Source organism: Mesocricetus auratus, unplaced genomic scaffold (genome assembly GCF_017639785.1).
Source record: "Mesocricetus auratus isolate SY011 unplaced genomic scaffold, BCM_Maur_2.0 Super-Scaffold_100007, whole genome shotgun sequence".
NCBI classification, from domain to species: Eukaryota; Metazoa; Chordata; class Mammalia; order Rodentia; family Cricetidae; genus Mesocricetus; species Mesocricetus auratus.
The window spans coordinates 87444815-87463983 of record NW_024429191.1 but is presented as its reverse complement, the minus strand read 5'-3'; the positions used below and the strand labels follow the sequence as shown (position 1 = coordinate 87463983).

Genomic DNA, 19169 nt, shown 5'->3' with positions numbered 1-19169 from the left:
ATATTTTTGTTCCGTATTTTCATGGAAAAATAAACCATTAAGTAACTAATTGGAAAGTAAATTGACATTGGGAAAAAACCAAATATTTCAATATGCAGCTGAAGGAAAGAATGCTAAATGTTAAAACTATTTTCTAAAATAAAACTTTAGGAGCAGTACCTCAAAGCATAACCTAAATCTGGGGTTATTTTATAGGTGTCGGCTGTTGTGTGGAGTCTTCCATGTTTCTGCAATTACTGAGTAGTGTGTCAGGGAAATTAATTTTATCAAAAAAAGGCCAGGTTATATGAATCTGCATATCAGCTTTGTAGATGAGACTTGATCTTAGTGTGACTTGTTCTTTGTTTTTACTTGCAGTGTTCTCTGACATTAGTCATAGCATCTTACACTTTACACATATGACTTTTGTTAAAATTCTCCATATGTGATTTAACAGTTTGTAAGTGGAGCATATTATCATCATTCAGTTGAGATAATAAGAAAGCTGGAGGCCAAGACATTATTATGTTCAAGAGCATACAACCAGCTTGTGTAAAATTTGTAGATCTCCCTTCATTATCTTATAGTATCTGGAGGTGGAAGAAATCTTTATGAACCATAAATATAAACAGTGTCACTGTAGTTATATTGGTATTTCATATTAGCTTGTAGTTTACTGCTCTTTCCATTATATAATATGGCCTGGAAATGAAGGAAAGTGAGTTTGAAGTATAGATGAAAACATACCGCCAATACTATTGAAATGAAAATATGTTAATCTTCCAAATTTATATTAGTTCTGGCTTTGGGTATATGTTGTAACAAAATGAGTAACCTATTAGGTACATCAAAACATGCATTTTTAACACTCAATGTCTTTAATGTAAATATAAATATTTTGCTTTTAGGGTTTGCTTCTATATATGGACACAGAGTCTCTGAAATAGATGAGATGTTTGAAGCAAGAAAAATGATTGGCATTTGTCCACAGTTAGATATAAACTTTGATGTTTTGACAGTAGAAGAAAATTTATCAATTTTGGCTTCAATCAAAGGAATTCCAGCCAACAATATAATACAAGAAGTATGTTATCCATATATAAGCCATCACTGTATTTCCTATAAATTAATATACTTTGTAACAATTGTACAATAAATATGCTTGAAAATCTAAACATATAAAACCTACCTGGGCCAGTAAACAGAAAATATGAAGAATTAGATGAACTAGGCGTGCATACCTTAGCACATGTGAATAACTCATTTTTCATCTGGAGGGTGCTTACTTTCCCTCCCTGCCTCTCATCTGCTCTGCCTTCACCCCTCTGCTCCCTTGCCTCAGTACACACAGAACCTCAGACTCAGCTCTTCCTTTCCCATTACCCAGCAAGGTACAAAATTGAAACAGACTTCCCCCAAGAACCTTGTTACTTATTATTTTAAGAATTGTGTATGGTATTTGTAAAAATTAAGCACATCCTAACATTTTAAAGTTGATTTTAAAATTAGTTTAAAAATTATACTGTTTAAATGATGCTTAAAATGGTACTTCAAAGTTTAATATTTTGAACTAATTTTGATGATTATGGAAATGAGATGGTTGTTAAAATAACATTGTTTACACCTGTTCACACAGGTGCAAAAGGTTTTGCTGGATTTGGACATGCAAGCCATCAAAGATAACCAAGCAAAAAAATTGAGTGGTGGCCAAAAAAGAAAGCTGTCTTTAGGAATTGCAGTTCTTGGGAATCCAAAGGTAAATACAATGTTAATTTCACTGATGAGATAATTTAAAATTTTATTAGATAGAAAAGAAAGTTATGGTGTTAGAGATAAGACTCAGTGGTTAAGAGCACTGGCTGCTCTTCCAGGAGACCTGTGTTTAATTCCCAGCATCCACATTGCAACTCACAGCTGTTTCTCAGTCCAGTTTCAGGAGGAGCTGATACACTTTTCTGGCCTCTGGGGCACCAGGCATATATACAGTGCACAGATGTACATACATTTTACAAAATACCTATAGGTATAAAATGATAAATACAATTTTTAAAAAGTTAAAATGACAAAAAATAAAGGGATAATTAAATTAGCTACTATCCAGGTACACTGATAGTACATGTTTGTTCTATGATGTTCTCTAGCCCATAGAAAGAGAAGCAACTTTGTCTTGCACATAGTTAAAAAACTTATGTGTGTGCTTATGACAGAGAACCTTTCTACTGTAGCATGGGATCAGGATGGACTCCAAATTTTTATTACCAGGGCTTTCTGCTAGCACCCACTATCATGTTTTTTAAATTAAAAAAAAAAACTTGAAGGAAAAAACGAGGTACCCATGCATCAGAAAGATCATGAGTTCAATTCCAGTCTAGACTACATAGTAAGAGTCTCTCTTAATAAAAAGTTCCCCTCAAAAAAAAAAAAAAAAAAAAAAAAAAAAGAAAGGGGCTGGATAGATGGATCACTGTTCTTCCAGAGGTCCTGAGTTCAATTCTCAGTAACCACATGGTGACTTGCAACCATCTGATGATCTGATGCCCTCTTCTGGTCTGAAGGCATATGTGCAGGCAGAACACTGAATACAAAATAAGTAAATACATCTTTAAAAACAAATAGAAAGAAAAATTTCCCCACCCCAAAATGCTTCCCTTGGAATGATAAAAAACATCCTCTAAATAATCAATTGCAATATAAACACAGATTCAATTACATGTAGCAATATATTTCATATTTGCCACTTTGTCCAAGTCAGACCAGTGTCTTATATGTAAGTAACCAGGGAAAATATTCACTTAACAATTTTAAACATTTACACAAACTTTATGTAAGAGTGAAAAACAGATTTTTGGGTGAAAATATTAACTTGAGATAGAGACATTTTCCCATATCCATATGAATTTTAAATATTTGTGGGTTTTTTTTGTTTTTGTTTTTTTGCTTTTTTTATACCCGTGTTCGCTCAGATACTACTGCTAGATGAACCAACAGCAGGAATGGACCCCTGTTCTCGTCACATTGTTTGGAATCTTTTAAAATACAGGAAAGCTAACAGAGTGACACTATTCAGTACTCATTTTATGGATGAAGCTGACATTCTTGCTGGTGAGATTTTTGCTTTACTTTTAAAAGATAAGGTCACAAGCCTGAAGGGAGATAAACATGGAAATGCTAAATCCTGAAGAATAAATAAATAATTTTCTAATGGTGTGCATTTTAAACAAAAGTTTTTTAAACCTAAGAATTATATATTTCTGTGTTCGGTGTTTCTCAAATCATCTTGTATTTCATATTATCATACTCATCATATATTATATATTAATTTATTATAGCAAAAGACTGTGAAGCAAAATTAGCAAAGGGCTAAATCACAATAAGGCACAATCTGGAGGAAGCCAGGTACAAGATTCACAATTCATAATTTACTTGTAACCACATTTATGAAATATTGTCTTCCAGTTTATTAGAGACTCAGTGTCCGTGATTCCTGTGGGTACTGGTCATAGAGTTACTTTTCCTAATATAGAACAATTGTAGATTCCCTAAAGGAAAACAAGCACTCAGCATAAACTATATTTTGTGAGCACGTGTGCACACATACATGCATGCTCGTGGCTTTGTGTGTGTGTGTGTGTGTGTGTGTGTGTGTGTGTGCGCGTGTGCGCACATATATAGTTCAGGTTTAAGAAAGAATTGGTTTTTAACATCTAGAACAAAGGTCTGAGAGTTTCAACTAATATAATTTCTTTTTCTAGCAGCTTCTTTAGTATAATAAATGGAGAAGTTAACTCATCTCTTCAGCAGTATCTCAAGTGAAAAGAATCCAATGAACTAACGTTTTTTATTCTTGTTACTATGCATCCTTTTTTTTTGGTACATCTGGTTACACAGGAATCAGGAAAACTCCTGTATTATAAGTTTCTTTAGGAAGAGTCTAAGTTATGTGGAGTATATACTCTGGAGTCTTATGTTAGTAGCTATGTGAAATATGCCTAAACAATCTATATTTGTCTTCTCTCAACATTCTAATCTGAAAACAGGTGATGATATTCTATTGTCTTCAGTATAAGGTTGTTGTGATGATTAATGATATAATACTTGGATGTATGCTATTATTAACTTAGCAATTGAAATGTGAATTCTCCTTTGTAGATAGGAAAGCTGTCATATCACAAGGAATGCTGAAATGTGTTGGTTCTTCAATTTTCCTAAAAAGTAAATGGGGAATTGGCTACCGCCTGAGGTAACATTTGTTCTTCTGTGACTATATTCTATTTGTATTTGTGCTTGATCTACTGTTACTATTTTTAAGTCTTGCTATATTGTGCCTTAACTGTGTTTAGTGATGCTATTTAAAACATTCAGAATTTACTTTAGGTTGTTTATAGAATACTCATTAAATTATGATTTTGGCTTTCTCTAGCATGTATATTGACAGATACTGTGCCACAGAATCACTCTCTTCACTCGTTAGGCAGCACATACCTGCAGCTACCTTACTGCAACAGAATGACCAACAGCTTGTGTATAGCTTGCCTTTCAAAGACATGGACAAATTTTCAGGTATGTTTTTCAGTTTCGTAGTTGACTCGGACTTTTGTTTTGGGAATAGGTTTGCTTGATTGCTTCTTTTGATTGTTTTTTAGTGTAATAGTCCCAGCTGGCCAGGGCATGTAATTTTCCTACTTTATCTTGTCTTTGAACCTGAAATATTGTATACTAATGGGAATGCTTTTTGTTTTTGTCTTTTTACAAATAATATGCGACTATAATTTGTTAATTTAAATACTTAATGCAAATAAAGAGAATTATGTTTATGTTGTTAAGAAAAAAATAAATTAAGACTGAGTCTGGTGGTGCTCTTCTGCAATCATAGCACCAGGAGGCAGCGGCAAGCCAGAGGACAGCTATAGGTGTGAGGCCAGTCTAGTCTGCAGAGCAAGTCCCAGGCCAACCCAGCCAGTTCTACAGTGGTAGACCCTGTTTCAAAAAAAAAAAAAAGCCAGAATATTCGGCGCACACATCTTTAATCCCAGCACTTGGGTGTCAGAGGCTCTTAGGTCTCTGTGAGTTCTAGGCCAGCCTGGTCTACAGAGTGAGTTCCAGGATAGGCTCCAAAGGCAATACAGAGAAACCCTGTCTTGAAAAAAAAAAAAAGACAAAATTTGTTGTAGGTTTCCTGAGGGCTAAGATGTGTATGTCTGAGTTTTTTTTTGTTGTTGTTGTTTTATTTTGGTGTATATGTGTATAGAGAGGCTTTGTATGTATTTTCAAATAATTTCTAATTTCAGAATAAAATATAAGGCAACTATTTTAATTTAGAATGATTAACATTTAAGTGCTATAAAATGTTTATTAATTTTGTTTTATAACATGCTGAACTTCTAATGGATATTTTTCCATAAATAAAATTTCCTTGGTATTCTTTGTAATTTATAATGTTAAAAGTATCCTGAGATCAAAATGTTTGAGTACCACTATGCTAAGTAAATTTAATCATATTTTAATTTTTTCTCTTTTTTTTTTGAGACAAGATCTCACACTGTAGTCCAGGCTAGCTTGGAACTCACTATGTAGTGCCAGGTGATCTTAATTTCATGACAGTCCTCTTGCCTCAGCCTATAGAATGCTGAGATCATAGATAATGAACAACTATGCCTGGCTTATATCCATTTTTGAATGTATCTTAGACTAATTTGTTTTATTTTTGAGTGGTATTATAGGTCAATTTCTATTAATTTTATTTTAGATTATGTGTGTGTGTGTGGGGGCATTTGCAGGTGCCTGTGGAGGCTTCTCAGAGGTACCAGATTCCCATGAGCTGGAGTTAGAGGCAGTTGTGAGCTACCCCAACATTGGTGCAAGGAACTGAACTTGGGTCCTCTGTACGAGCATATTTGCTTTTACCTTCTGAGCCATCTCTCCAGCCCTCTATATGACTTACAAGAGTTCTGTACCATTGGACTTCTTTTTTTCTTTCTTTCAGGGTTGTTTTCTGCTCTAGACATTCATTCAAATCTGGGTGTTATTTCTTATGGTGTTTCCATGACAACATTGGAAGATGTATTCTTAAAGCTAGAAGTTGAAGCAGAAATTGACCAAGCAGGTAAAAACAGAGCTAAAAATATCAGTCAATTAACTGGACAAGATAAACAATTATATAAGCAAATAAACTATGTAAGCATGTGAAGTTTGTGTTGCTTTGTGGAACCAAGGACAGAAGTAAATAGGTAGCTGAATTATTTGTTAATAGTGACAGAAATTGTGAAGGAAATGATATGATATTCTTGTAAGGTTTTATTGTCAGGGAGAACATTATTAAGAAGACATTTGAACTGAGATGTCTGTTACCAGAAAAATCCAGACATGTAAACATTTTAGGACAAAATGTATCAGATAAAGAAAATCTCTACTTCTCAGGTGTAGAGACATTAATTAGATGTCTTTGAGGTACGAAAATGCTGGCCACCATGACAGGAACTATAAAGAAAGTAGTATACATTGATGTCAGAGTAGCCCAAAGGCCAGGCCATGTTTTGCTTCTTGAACATCTGAGGAGAGCTTCCTTTAATTGTTTAGTCAATGTCAAAGGGTTTAGAACAAAGGAAAAACTTAGTAGTTCCTTATTTGTGTTTTAGTGAACATATTCTTGGGTGGCAAGGTTGCTCTGTTATAGAGCACTTGTCTGGCATCTTGAAGATTCCGGGTTTCATGTCCAGCACTGAAAAAATGTTTCTAATTATTGAATGATAACTGTAGTATGAAAGAAGACCAGAAGAACAGTGAGGAAACTTGTAGGTCAAGTTAGGTTGAATTAGAGTGGCAATAAAATCTGCACGGAATGGATTTGAGTTGTATTGATCTCAGCAATAATGATTTGCCAAGGATTATTAGGGGAAGTCAAGAATCAGTCTCAAGTTTTTGCTCTGAGAACCTGATGTGGGATTGCCACTTCCTGAGGGTAGAGGAATAGGGGTATATAAAGGTAGAATGAGTTTTTGTTTTCACTGTTTGAGATGTATCTGAAGCTTTAGAGATGGACATTTTGAAGACCCAAAGACGCTGTTCAATGGAAATAGGGAAGAACACTAGATAGGAAGAATGGAAAGGTATAACAGGGCAACCGCTGATGGTGAGCAGCCAGGGAGCAAAAGCAGGGCTGACATAGTTTTCTTTCTTCACTAAAGATCAGAGAAGTAAAATTTCAGAAAAAGTTGTTTTGGGGGGAAGAGAAGTGGGCATTGAATTGCCAAATAGCATGTAGAGTAAAGCGAGGAAAGCAAACAGAGCTTGGAAACAGGATAATGAGGGGCTTGGTAGTGAGGAAGACAGGAGTGACCTTGCCAAGAGCATCGTAGGTGTTATGGCAAAGAGCAGAGCTGGAGCTATGTACTGTAAGATGAGAATGAGCTGAAAACGTTATGATTGAAATATAGCACGTGTTCAGTTTTAATAGATGTTGACAGGTGTGCAAAAGTTCTAGTTTTGTTCCATATCACCTCCAGATTCACTCTGTAAAGTTGACGTGCCTTAGTTTTTAATCTTTCTATTCCAAACGTATCCCAAAATCCTTGTTTACTTTTTTTTGCTTGTTTTTATTGGCATGTAGATTATAGTGTGTTTACACAGCAGCCAGTGGAGGAAGAAATGGACTCAAAATCTTTTGATGAAATGGAACAGAGTTTACTGATTCTTTCTGAAACAAAAGCTTCTCTAGTGAGCACCATGAGCCTTTGGAAACAGCAAGTATCTACAATAGCCAAGTTTCATTTCCTCACATTGAAACGAGAAAGCAAGTCAGTGCGCTCAGTGTAAGTATAATTACCATTCTTCTGAAAATTTGTCTTTTTCATGTTGCAAATTGGATTTGCTGTGTGAGCTTTTAAATAATGATGTGTACACAGCTTTATAGTTCTGAAAGATGAAAATGTCAGTTTCACAGTATCAAAAGGTTCAGTAATTTTATCACAGAACTGTTATACTTTACTTTTTATTATTATCGATTGATGGATTGAATTCGCATCTTTTGGATATATGCCTAAGAGTGGAATTGCTGGGTCTTGTAGTAGATTGATTCCCATTTTCCTGAGGAATCTCCATACTGATTTCCAAAGTGGGTGTACGAGTTGGCACTCCCACCAGCAGTGGAGGAGTGTTCCCCTCTCTCCACATCCTCTCCAGCATCGATGAGACAGTCTCACTGTGTAGCACTGGCTGGTATGGAACTCACTACGTAGACTAGACTGGCCTCCATCTAACAGAAATCTACCTGCCTCTCTCTCCTAAGTGCTGGGATTAAAGGTGTTTACCACCATGCCAAGCTTTGTACTCTTTTTTTCTAAACTGGTATTTATTGTCTCATCTTTAAAAAGGTGAAGTAACAAGTAATACTATCTCCTGTTTAATTTTTGAGTTATTGTCATTATACTTAAATTTTATTTTGCATTTATATATTTTCATAATTTTTCCATTCATTAATTTTTATAATTTTTTTAGTAAATGGCAGGAAAGTTAAGTCTTACTCTGTGTATCAGATGAAGAAAGCTGAAACATAAAATTATATATCTAGTAGACCTAGGATTTAAAAAATTCTCTACATAATTTTATTCTCTCTCAGTTAATACCCTTCCTCCCCAGTCTGAGAATAACTTATGGAAAATTATATTTCTGGCTTTAATGTACTATATGTCTATCTTATTAGAGCCAAAATGATTATAGTAGAAATAAATTTTAATAAGAGCATTCATAACATTAAACATCTGAAATATATTGGAGTTATTTGAGGTTTTGATCAAGTTTATTTAGTTTTAAATGTTAGTCAAGTATCTGATTTATTTCTATATTCATTGTTCTGAAAAAAACATTTATTTATATCAGCATGTTTTAATTTATTTAGTTGGCCATTATTTTGCTAATATATTCTCTGGAATACAGTAACAGTGACTTAACTCAGATTGCTGTAATAAAATACCATGAACTGAGTATTTCTGGAGGTTGGAGTTGGGGATTCCCATGGTAAAAGCCCTTTTCTTTCCTTGAAGAAAGATACTATTTAGTTGCATGCTTTAGTGATTTATTTTTGTGTGTGGAAAGGAAATGCAAACCAGCTCACTAAAATGCATTTGCTGGCATCACTTTTATAAGGGTACTAATCTCATTATAAGGTCTTATCTAATTTGCATTGCTTTCCAGAGTTCCTGTCTTCAGATACCATCAGATTAATGTTAATGCAAATTTGAGGAGACACAAACATTGAGTTTAAGACAAAAAATGTTATATGGTCAAATATACTAGGACCTATCTCTTCTGATATTCTTCCACAGAATAGTTAGCATATAAGAACACCATGGAAATTTTTTTCATGATTTTGTAATATTAACCTGGTTTCCATATATTCTTCAGTCACAATGTTTTCTTTCTTAAAGCATCTACTAACTTACAGATTTAGACTTAAATGCAGCATGTTTTGAGGGATGCTGATTTCAGAATATTTAAATAATGTAGTGATTTCATTTTGTTTATTTGTTTTTTGAGATAGAGCTTCAAACATAGACTGCTTTCCAACTCTCAGTCCTCCTGCTTCAGCTCCCCAAGGACTGAGATTATATGAGCACATTACCATGCTCAGCAGAAGTGGTTTTTAAAAATGTAAGATGTGTAACTGGATGTTGTGAATTATTAAATTAAGTGTGATGTTCTAAACTCTAGCTATTGAAATGCATTATATAATAGGTAGATACTTTATAGGCAAGTATCTTTCTATGATACTGTAATGTCCTTTTGCAGTATGATATGTTTGTGGTACTACAATATGGTAATGTGCAGGTATATATGGGATAATATACATTTTATATAATACAGTTTGACAGTATCTCAGTGGAACAGTAGCAGTTAATGTAATTAAATTGTGATAAGGATGAAAATTTTAAATTGTAGACTTTTCACTGTATTTTAGTTTTCTTCCCTGTACTTACAATATTTTATGTTAGGGTATGAAAAGTAAATGGCTAGAACAGAGTCTGAGGTAGAAACAGTTCCTTCAGGAATATAGAAACATAAACATTTATGATAATACTTAGTTCTTTAACCATTTATTTTATGTATTCTATAATTTAAGAGGGAATCTTATCTAAATATACTTTTAAAAATTTTTTCTTCTCTTCACCCAGAATTTAATAGTCTTTAATTTTGATATTCCATTTAGCTTTTTCTCCAATATTAGTATCAGGTCAGTTTTGGTAATAGATTTTTAGGAAGTTTTTATTTTTCTTTGTTTTTTGTTCATCTTGATTGTTTTTGTTTTATATATGTCTGAGTATCAAATTTATAATAATATGAAGGAAGACCTTTGATAGATTTGTATGCTGATGTATCTTAAGCTATATTATTATTTTTTTCTTGCAGGTTGCTTCTGCTTTTAATTTTTTTTGCAGTTCAGATTTTTATGTTTTTGGTACATCATTCTTTTAAAAATGCTGTGGTTCCTATCAAACTTGTTCCTGACTTGTATTTCCTAAGACCAGGAGATAAACCTCATAAATATAAAACAAGCCTGCTGCTTCAAAATTCTACTGGTGAGAGTGTGTGAAGGTCTGTGAATGTGTGTTGGTTGGGGATGGGGTGCAGGGTTGATGGAGTTCAGAGTAAATCGAACATGCACTATCATTGTAAAATTTAAATTAAATATTTATCTTATTGGTACTAAATAGTATCAGAAATAAAGTTTTGGTTTAAGTAATTGGCAGTTTTAAAAATATTATAATTTATACTGCTTTTAATTATTAACTTCTTTTAAAAAAACACTAGTAAGGCTGCGCATTGGTGGCACATGCCTTTAATCCCAGTACTTGGGAGGCAGAGGCAGGCGGATCTCTCTGAGTTTGAGGCCAGCCTGGTCTACAGAGTGAGTCCCAGGACAGCCTCCAAAGCTACACAGAGAAACACTATCTTGAGAAAAACAAAACAAAACAAAACAAAAAAACCCAATAGTAAGTTCTTGTGGGCATGTTTCACCTCAAAATTCATGATGAGCTTAATGAACTTGAGGCTGTAAAATTTTCTTTAGCAAGAGCTATAATATATATTTACACATATTCACTGAGATATAAACATTCATCAAGAACTATTTGAAGAATTTATTTATAGGTTAAAAAGTAAGCCTTACATATAAATATCTATATCTGAATATCTTGTTTGCAGTTGAAAAATTTGTATTTACTGTTTTTATTTTTACTATATAATTGACAATTTTTTCATATTTTTATAGACTTGGGCTAATTTTAAATTAGGATTCTATGTTTTCAATAAATTAGAAATTAGTAAAGAATTTCATTTATTTATGATCAGCTTTCTTAAAACATCTGCTTACATAAATAGCTTGTAGTCTGAAGACTTGCAGAAACTGTGTTACTTTGAAGTTGTTACTGTTAAAAAAGGTTCTAAGTATGATAAGTAACTTTAATGTTTTCTGAGAAAGATGCCTTTAGCATGGAAAAAATCTTTCCAATTAGAAAATATTTTACAGTATACTTTTTCATTTAGAAATCTTGTCTTCAATTTTAATATGTATTTTATATAGCTAGAATACAATACTTTGTGAAATCTCACATCTTTGAGATTTCTGTTCTTTAATTTTTACTGCTCTAGAAATTCTAGTATTTTCAGTGTTTGTCTCTTCCATTACTTCCCATAGTATTGTTTCTTGCCTTTGAATCTATACACTTATTGCTGGTCCAAATTGAAGCTTGTGTGTATGTATAATATGTGTATATATCCATACATATGCATGCATATATGTGTGTATGCATATGTAACATGTATATGCAATACAAACACATGCACACACACACAAGATATTTTCTTACCCTTCTTCAAGAGCATAAGTTACATGTTTACATCACTTGCAGAGTAGTTCTTTTCTTGATTATATCACCACTCTGATAGTTGAGATCAGTTAAGGTCCTTGGTTAGGAGATAATTTTGTGTCACTAAACTGAAAGGCACCATTCTTTATGACATTAATGTCTGGCACTCAGTCTACCTTGTCATTCTGTTCAGTTATTTTTGTGAAATTTGGGTTTCTCTGTAAGTCACATTGTTCAATTTTGGTCCCTGGCTTTTGTGGTGATAGAGCAGAATTGCTCCACTCACTAGACATGATGCTATATATTTAAACACGGGGATTCAAGTCCTTTTTTTTCCTATTTTTTTCTGTTTGGTTTAGGGCCATTTAAAGAATGTTGGTAGAAGAATGATTTTCATGCTTCACTACTTTGGCACAATTGAAATTACTAAATAGATTATTTTCACTCTTTAATCAAATTTAATGATAACTTTTTACTGTTATTAATCTTTCTGTAGGCAGCAGATAAAATTTGCAGAATTACCAGGTTCTGTTCAAAACCTTGCATATGTATTCCATCATTTACTTGTCACAACCACTGTATTTATAGAGAAAGTATACTTTTTTTTTTCTTGACAGAGGAGGAAACTAAATCTAGAATACGTTGTAATTTGCTTGAAGGATGTGTGTAGTGTAAGTGGTACAATTGGGGTTTGAATGTTGGCCTTCTGGCTACAGAGTCAGTGCTTTTACCAGTATTTAGACTGAAGCTCTCTTTGAAAGAACACTATCTCTTAATGTTATTAAAAGTCTACAATGTTTCTTACTGAAACTAATTCTTTGTTATTCTTATTTTCTGATACCAGACTCAGATATCAGTGATCTTATTAACTTTTTCACACACCAGAACATAATGGTGACAATGTTTAATGACAGTGACTATGTGTCCGCAGCTCCCCATAGTGCAGCTTTAAATGTGGTGCAGTCAGAAAAGGTAAGAGTATTATACATGAGGCCTCATTTAAACGTTATAAACTACTAAAATGGTTACTCTAAATTAATTTGCTGAGCTCATCCCTTTAGTCATGAATTAGAGTATAATTTTAGAAATAATTAAAAACAATTGGGTTTGTTTGTGATAGGTTTTATTTCATTTTCATATTATAATATTTCATATTATATTTTTGGTTAAAATACATATTTCAAGCCATGGTTATCTTTTTTTTTATTTTTAAATTTAAATTTAAATTAGAAACAAGGTTGATTCACATATCAATTCCAGGTCCCTCTCCCTTTCCCTCCCCTCCTCCTATGCCCTCCCACCAACCGCTCCAATATCCCCTCATTTCCCCAGGGAGGGTGAGGCCCTCCATGGGGTGTGCATAGTCTATCATTTCATCCAGGACAGGGCCTGAATCCTCCCCTGGGATTCCAGGGTGAGAGTGCATCTCTCATTGTTGGATGGGTGCCCAAAGTCCATTTGTATACCCGGGATAAATACTGATCTACTACCCAAGGCCCAATAGATTACCTAGGCCTCCTCACTGACACCAACGTTCAGGGGTTCTTGATCAGTCCCTTGTTGGAATCCCAGCCATCAGTCTGGGATTCAAGAGCTAACCCTTGTCAGGTCAGCTATTTCTGGGGCTTAAACCAGCCCAGTCTTAACCCCTATGCTCATCAGTCCTCCCTCTCTGCCAGCTCAGTGTTTAGCTGTGGGAGTCTGCCTCTGTTTCCACCAGCCATTGAATGAAGGTTCTGTTTCCCAGACTGTCTGATCATTGGATTGTAAGCTGGCACTCCCCAGATATATGTCTAAAATCTATATATGAGAGAGTACATGCCATGTTTCTCTTTTTGTGACTGGGTTACCTCACTCACGATGGTTTCTTCTAGTGCCATCCATTTGCCTGCAAATTTCAGGATTCCATTGTTTTTTCTGCTGAATATTCAGTACTCCATTGTGTAAATGTACGACATTTTCTATATCCATGCTTCCGTTGAGGGGCATCTAGGTTGCTTCTAAGTTCTGGCTATTACAAATAATGCTGCTATGAACATAGTGGAGCAGATGTCATTGATGTATGAATGTGGATCTTTTGGATATATGCCTAAGAGTGGAATTGCTGGGTCTTGTGGTAGTTTTATTCCCATTTTTCTGAGGAATCTCCATACTGCTTTCCAAAGTGGCTGTACGAGTTGGCACTCCCACCAGCAGTGGAGGAGTGTTCCCCTTTCACCACAACCTCTCCAGCATAAATTGTCCTTGGTGTTTTTGATTTTAGCCATTCTGACAGGAGTAAGATGGTATCTCAGAGTTGTTTTGATTTGCATTTCCCAGATGGCTAAGGATGTTGAGCAGTTTCTCAAATGCTTCTCAGCCATTTTAGACTCCTCTATTGAGAATTCTCCATTTAGTTCTGTAGCCCACTTTTTAATTGGATCCTTTGGTATTTTGGAGACTTGCTTCTTGAGTCTTTGTCAATTTTGGAGATCAGCCCTCTGTCAGATGTGGGGTTAGTGAATATCTTTTCCCATTCTGTGGGCTGCCTTTTTGTCTTGCTGACTGTGTCCTTTGCCTTACAGAAGCTTCTCAATTTCAGGTGGTCCCATTTATTAATTGTTGACTTCACTGTCTGTGATACTGGTGTTCTGTTCAGGAAGCTGTCTCCTGTACCAATTCGTTCAAGGGTACCACCCACTTTCTCTTCTAAGAGATTCATTGTGGGTGGATTTATGTTGAGGGCTTTGGTCCATTTGGACTTAAGTTTTGTGCATGGTGATAGACATGGATCTATCCTCATTCTTCTACATGCCAACATCCAGTTATGCCAGCACCATTTGTTAATGATGCTTTCTTTTTTCCATTGTATATTTTTAGCTTCTTTGTCGAAGATCAGATGTTCATACATGTATGGGTTAAAATCAGGGTGTTCAATTCGATCCCATTGGTCTACCTGTCTATTTTTGTGCCAATACCAAACTGTTTTCAGGACTACAGCTCTATAATAGAGCTTGAAGTCAGGAATGGTGATGCCTCCAGAAGTTCCTTTATTGTACAGGGTTGTTTTTGCTATCCTGGGTCTGTTTTTTTCCATATAAAGTTGAGAATTGTTCTTTCAAGGTCTGTGAAGAATTGTGCTGGTATTTTAATGGGGATTTCATTGAATCTGTAGATTGCTTTTGGCAGGATTGCCATTTTTACTACATTGATCCTACCTATCCAAGAACATGGGAGATCTTTCCATTTTCTGAGGGCTTCTTTAATTTCTTTCTTTAAAGACTCAATGTTCTTGTGATACAAGTCTCTCACTTGTTTGGTTAGTATTACCCCAAGGTATTTTATGTTGTTTGTGGCAATTGTAAAGGGAATGTTGGAGTCTTGCTGGTGTGGAGTCTCTAGAATCTGGAGGTGTTATATTTGTTTTTCTGTTGCTGAGTGTGTTTTTGTTTTGTCTCTTTCCCATCTCTTCTTCTAGTGGGTGCAGAAAGAGCCCCTTACTGGTCTGGTGGTTAGGGGACCAGAGTTCCCTTTCGGTGGGGGCAAACAAGTCCAATACTCTGGTAGTTTTTCTATTCCTGGTCCTAGTCCTGGTCCTGTGGGTGGAGAAGAAGCCCAGGAATCTGGGGTGCATGGTCTCCCAACTGGTCTCCTGGTCCTGTTGGTGGAGGAGAAGATCTGGCATCTAGGGTGCTTGGCATCTTGGGAGGCTCTGTGGCAGTCAGTAGGCAGTCCCCAGGTGCTGGAAGGCAGGCCTGGATATGGGGCCTTGTTTACCTGGTCCAGCTGGTCCTGCTGGTCCTGCTGGTCCTGCTGGTCCTCCCAGTCCTGCTCGTTCCGCTGGTCCCCTGGACATGCTGGTCCCCTGGTCTCCTTGGTGGAAGAGAAGACCTGGGTTCTGGGGTGCCCGATGGGATGGGAAGCTCTGTGTCAAGCCATGGTTATCTTACCTGTCATTATTTTTCCTATTCCTTGTTGAAGCAGTTTTTTTACAGTATCTAATAAGATTTAATTAATGAAAAGATTTAATTAATCTAATAAGGTTATTTCACAAGAAAAGTTTGGTTCTTTATGATATTAGTATATTTATATAAAGAATGTAATAATTCTTTTCTTTAAATTGTAGGACTATGTCTTTACTGCTGTTTTCAACAGTACTATGGTTTATTCTTTACCAGTAATGATGAACATCATTAGTAACTACTATCTTTATCATTTAAATGTGACTGAAGCTATCCAGATCTGGAGTACCCCATTCATTCAAGTAAGCAAACATATACAAAGATCAATTCATCTGTGGAAATCTCCTCAAGTTGAACGTTGAGGTGGGGAATTTAGGAGTCTCCAGGATTAATTGGCTTCAAATCCAGAGCAGCTCTCTTTGATGTAATAGGCTTGTGAAACACTGATATATTAATTGTAGATAAGAAATGGACATTGTTTAATATTTTGGGTGTGTGTGTGTTTGGAATCTAGTTACTGAGATATTGAAAGAAATCACACAGGCAACCATTTTTACTCTAAGTAGCTGTTTTAGCTTTTTTTTATTTCTGTGAAGAGACACCATGACAGCAGCAAATCTTAACAAAGAAAACATTTAATTGAGGTGGTGACTTATAGTTTCAGAGGTTCAGTCCATTGTCATCATGAGGGAGAGCATGGCAGTATGCAGGCAGACACAGAATTGGTTACATCTTGACCAGAAACCAGCAGGAAGCCAATTAACTGTCACACTGAATGAAGATTGAGAAAAGAGACTTCAAAGCCTGCCCCTACAGTGATACACTTCCTCCAACAAGACCACACCTATTGAGGAAGACTAACCTACCCAGGATAGGGATGTCATATGATATTTTATTAGGGAGAAGTCACTTACATGAGAAGTGGAGAACCCAAGGTCAGTGCTCCACTGCTCTCCGGGACCTGACCGGAACTCCAAGAGAATGTGAGTCCCCTTCCTCTTAGCTCTTTATTCTCCATCTTCTACATACCTGTGACCATGCCCAAATGGGTGTGGTCAGCGCTACAGGTACCTAAGTGCTCTCCCCACAAACACCTACTCCCTCAAGGTCATATCTACTAATAGTGCCACTCCCTTTGTGGGGCATTTTCTTTCAAACCAGTATACTAACAAAATGTTGAAGGCCAGGGACAAGAAGACAGTCATGCACTATTTCTACATCTGATGAAAAAGTGGGCCAGGGCCAGGGCACTTGTTAGACTTGTGGATTCTAATGTAATGCAGAGTACCTTTCCTGTTTCATGAGTGTATCATCTTACATAATAAGGGTAGAGATGAGTCCAGGTTTTACCCAGAATCTAGCAGGTGCAAGGTTCTGCATTTGGTGTCTAGCACAAAGATCAGGATGAGCAAGGATAGAGAAATGGACTCGTTGAGGCTAGGGAATAACACCAAAAGCAACCTGAGTCTCAGGTAATCTGCATTTTGATGTCAGCTACTTACTGAACTGCCTGGGAAAGTTAATGACTCCTTAGGGTAACAAGGGACATGGAGCTATAGGAGCTGGTTATCCTTGTCTGGGAGATGTTCTTAATCCTTTAGGAAGATAAGCTTGAATATAGTTTTTCCCAAGGGAAAAAAGAAGGGATTAAGATCCTATTTGACACAGTCATGATAGTATTCACACAGTCAATGAAAAGTACCAAATATTATTCTTAGGTACTTCTTATCATTGCATCTGGCCACTGGTGGATATGCTAATTGTTTATTACACGTACTAATTAGTGGCAGAGTTGGCAGCATAGTCCTGTACATCTTGTTAATAAACCCGTTACTCATCTATACCTTGTCATAGATATCTTAATGTCTTTCTTTAGAGATATTAATGCTTTTAGGATATTCTAAGGTATTCTAAAGTCATTCTTAGATTCATTTTCTATTGTGTTTGTCTTTCAGGAGATTACTGACATAGTTTTTAAAGTTGAGCTATATTTTCAAGCAGCTTTGCTTGGAATCATCGTTACTGCAATGCCACCTTACTTTGCTATGGAAAATGCAGAGAATCATAAGGTAATTAATTGGTCAGACAAAAACAATTTACAGGTATCGGGTTCTGTCAAGCCTGAGGACCTGAGTTTGATCCCTGGAATCCACTTGCAAGGAAAGAACTGATTCCTACAAATTGCCCTCTGATATTCCACATATGCCACACACATGGGCACAAATAAGTAAATGCAAAAAAAAAAAACCAAACAAAACCTTTTTAAGTCAGTTAAAAAAAGAAATAGGGGTTGGAGAAATGCCGCAACAGAAACCCTGGTTCAGTTGTGAGTATCCACATGGTAGCTCACAACTGCCTGTTACTCTAATTCCCAGAAATTCTGTACCCTCTTCTATCCTCCATGGTGCTCTGCATGCATGTGGTACCATCAACTCACACAGACAGACATACACATGGTTAAATATCTTAAATAAAATAAAAAATTACAGGTATCAGTTGCTGCTAGTAAGAAGGGTTTTTTATATATACATATAACGTGTTTGCCTCATAGTAAACTTTAAGAGTGCTTAATCTGAGAGTGTCTTAGTTATGTTTCTGATGCTATGATAAAGTACCATGACCAAAAGCAGCTTGGGGGAAAAGGGTTTATTTGGCTTATACCCCAGGTAACAGTCCATCACTGAAGGAATTCAGGACCAGGAACTCAAGCAAAACAAAGGAACTAAAGGCAGGAACTGAAGCAGAAGTCATGGAGGCAAGCTGCTTACTGGCTTTATCATGGTTTGCTCACCCTGCTTTCTTACAAAAGCATATAAATGAAATTACAGTATGCACTTGACTTAATTTTTTTCAACTACTGTAACTTCCTAGTGCTTCCTTTAAAGTTATGAAATTTGTGTCAGGAGTCAATGTAGTCCATTCCTTTTTATTACTGAGAACTATTTCAGTGTGTGAATGTATCATAGTTTTTATAACCAATCCTTGTTAAAAAGCATCTGAACTGGCTGGGTGGTGGTGGTGCACACCTTTAATCCCAGCACTGGGGAGGCAGAAGGATTTCAGTGAGTTCAAGGCCAGCCTAGTCTACAGAGTGAGTTCCAGGACAGCCAGGACTGTTAAATAGAGAAACCGTGTCTCGACAAAACAAAACCAGCCAAACAAACAAAAAGCATCTGAATGATTGCTGGGTTTCACTATTACAAATACAGTAGCTATGAATGTTTGTATATAGATGTTTGTATGAACACTCTGTTTGCTTGACTGTGACTGTGTGTCTTTGTGCTGCATGCCTGAAGAATTCACAGAGGCCTAAAATGGGCATCAGAATCTCTGTGACTGGAATTAAAGATGGCTGTGATCCACATGTGGATGTTGGGAATCAAACCAT

General features: G+C 35.8%; 1 protein-coding gene across 5 annotated transcripts in view; it reads left to right on the top strand.

The window, feature by feature from the left end:
- Abca5 (ATP binding cassette subfamily A member 5) overlaps positions 1-19169 on the top strand; it is a 72039-nt gene that overhangs the window by 35740 nt on the left and 17130 nt on the right. For all 5 annotated transcript variants that reach the window (XM_013113362.2, XM_013113360.2, XM_013113358.2 and 2 more), the window contains 11 exons: positions 888-1063; positions 1616-1735; positions 2943-3081; positions 4129-4219; positions 4400-4539; positions 5963-6082; positions 7586-7787; positions 10381-10550; positions 12685-12812; positions 15946-16083; positions 17737-17850. In XM_013113362.2, coding sequence (XP_012968816.1) covers positions 888-1063; positions 1616-1735; positions 2943-3081; positions 4129-4219; positions 4400-4539; positions 5963-6082; positions 7586-7787; positions 10381-10550; positions 12685-12812; positions 15946-16083; positions 17737-17850 — 1538 coding nt within the window. The remainder of the gene's footprint in view (positions 1-887; positions 1064-1615; positions 1736-2942; positions 3082-4128; positions 4220-4399; positions 4540-5962; positions 6083-7585; positions 7788-10380; positions 10551-12684; positions 12813-15945; positions 16084-17736; positions 17851-19169) is intronic.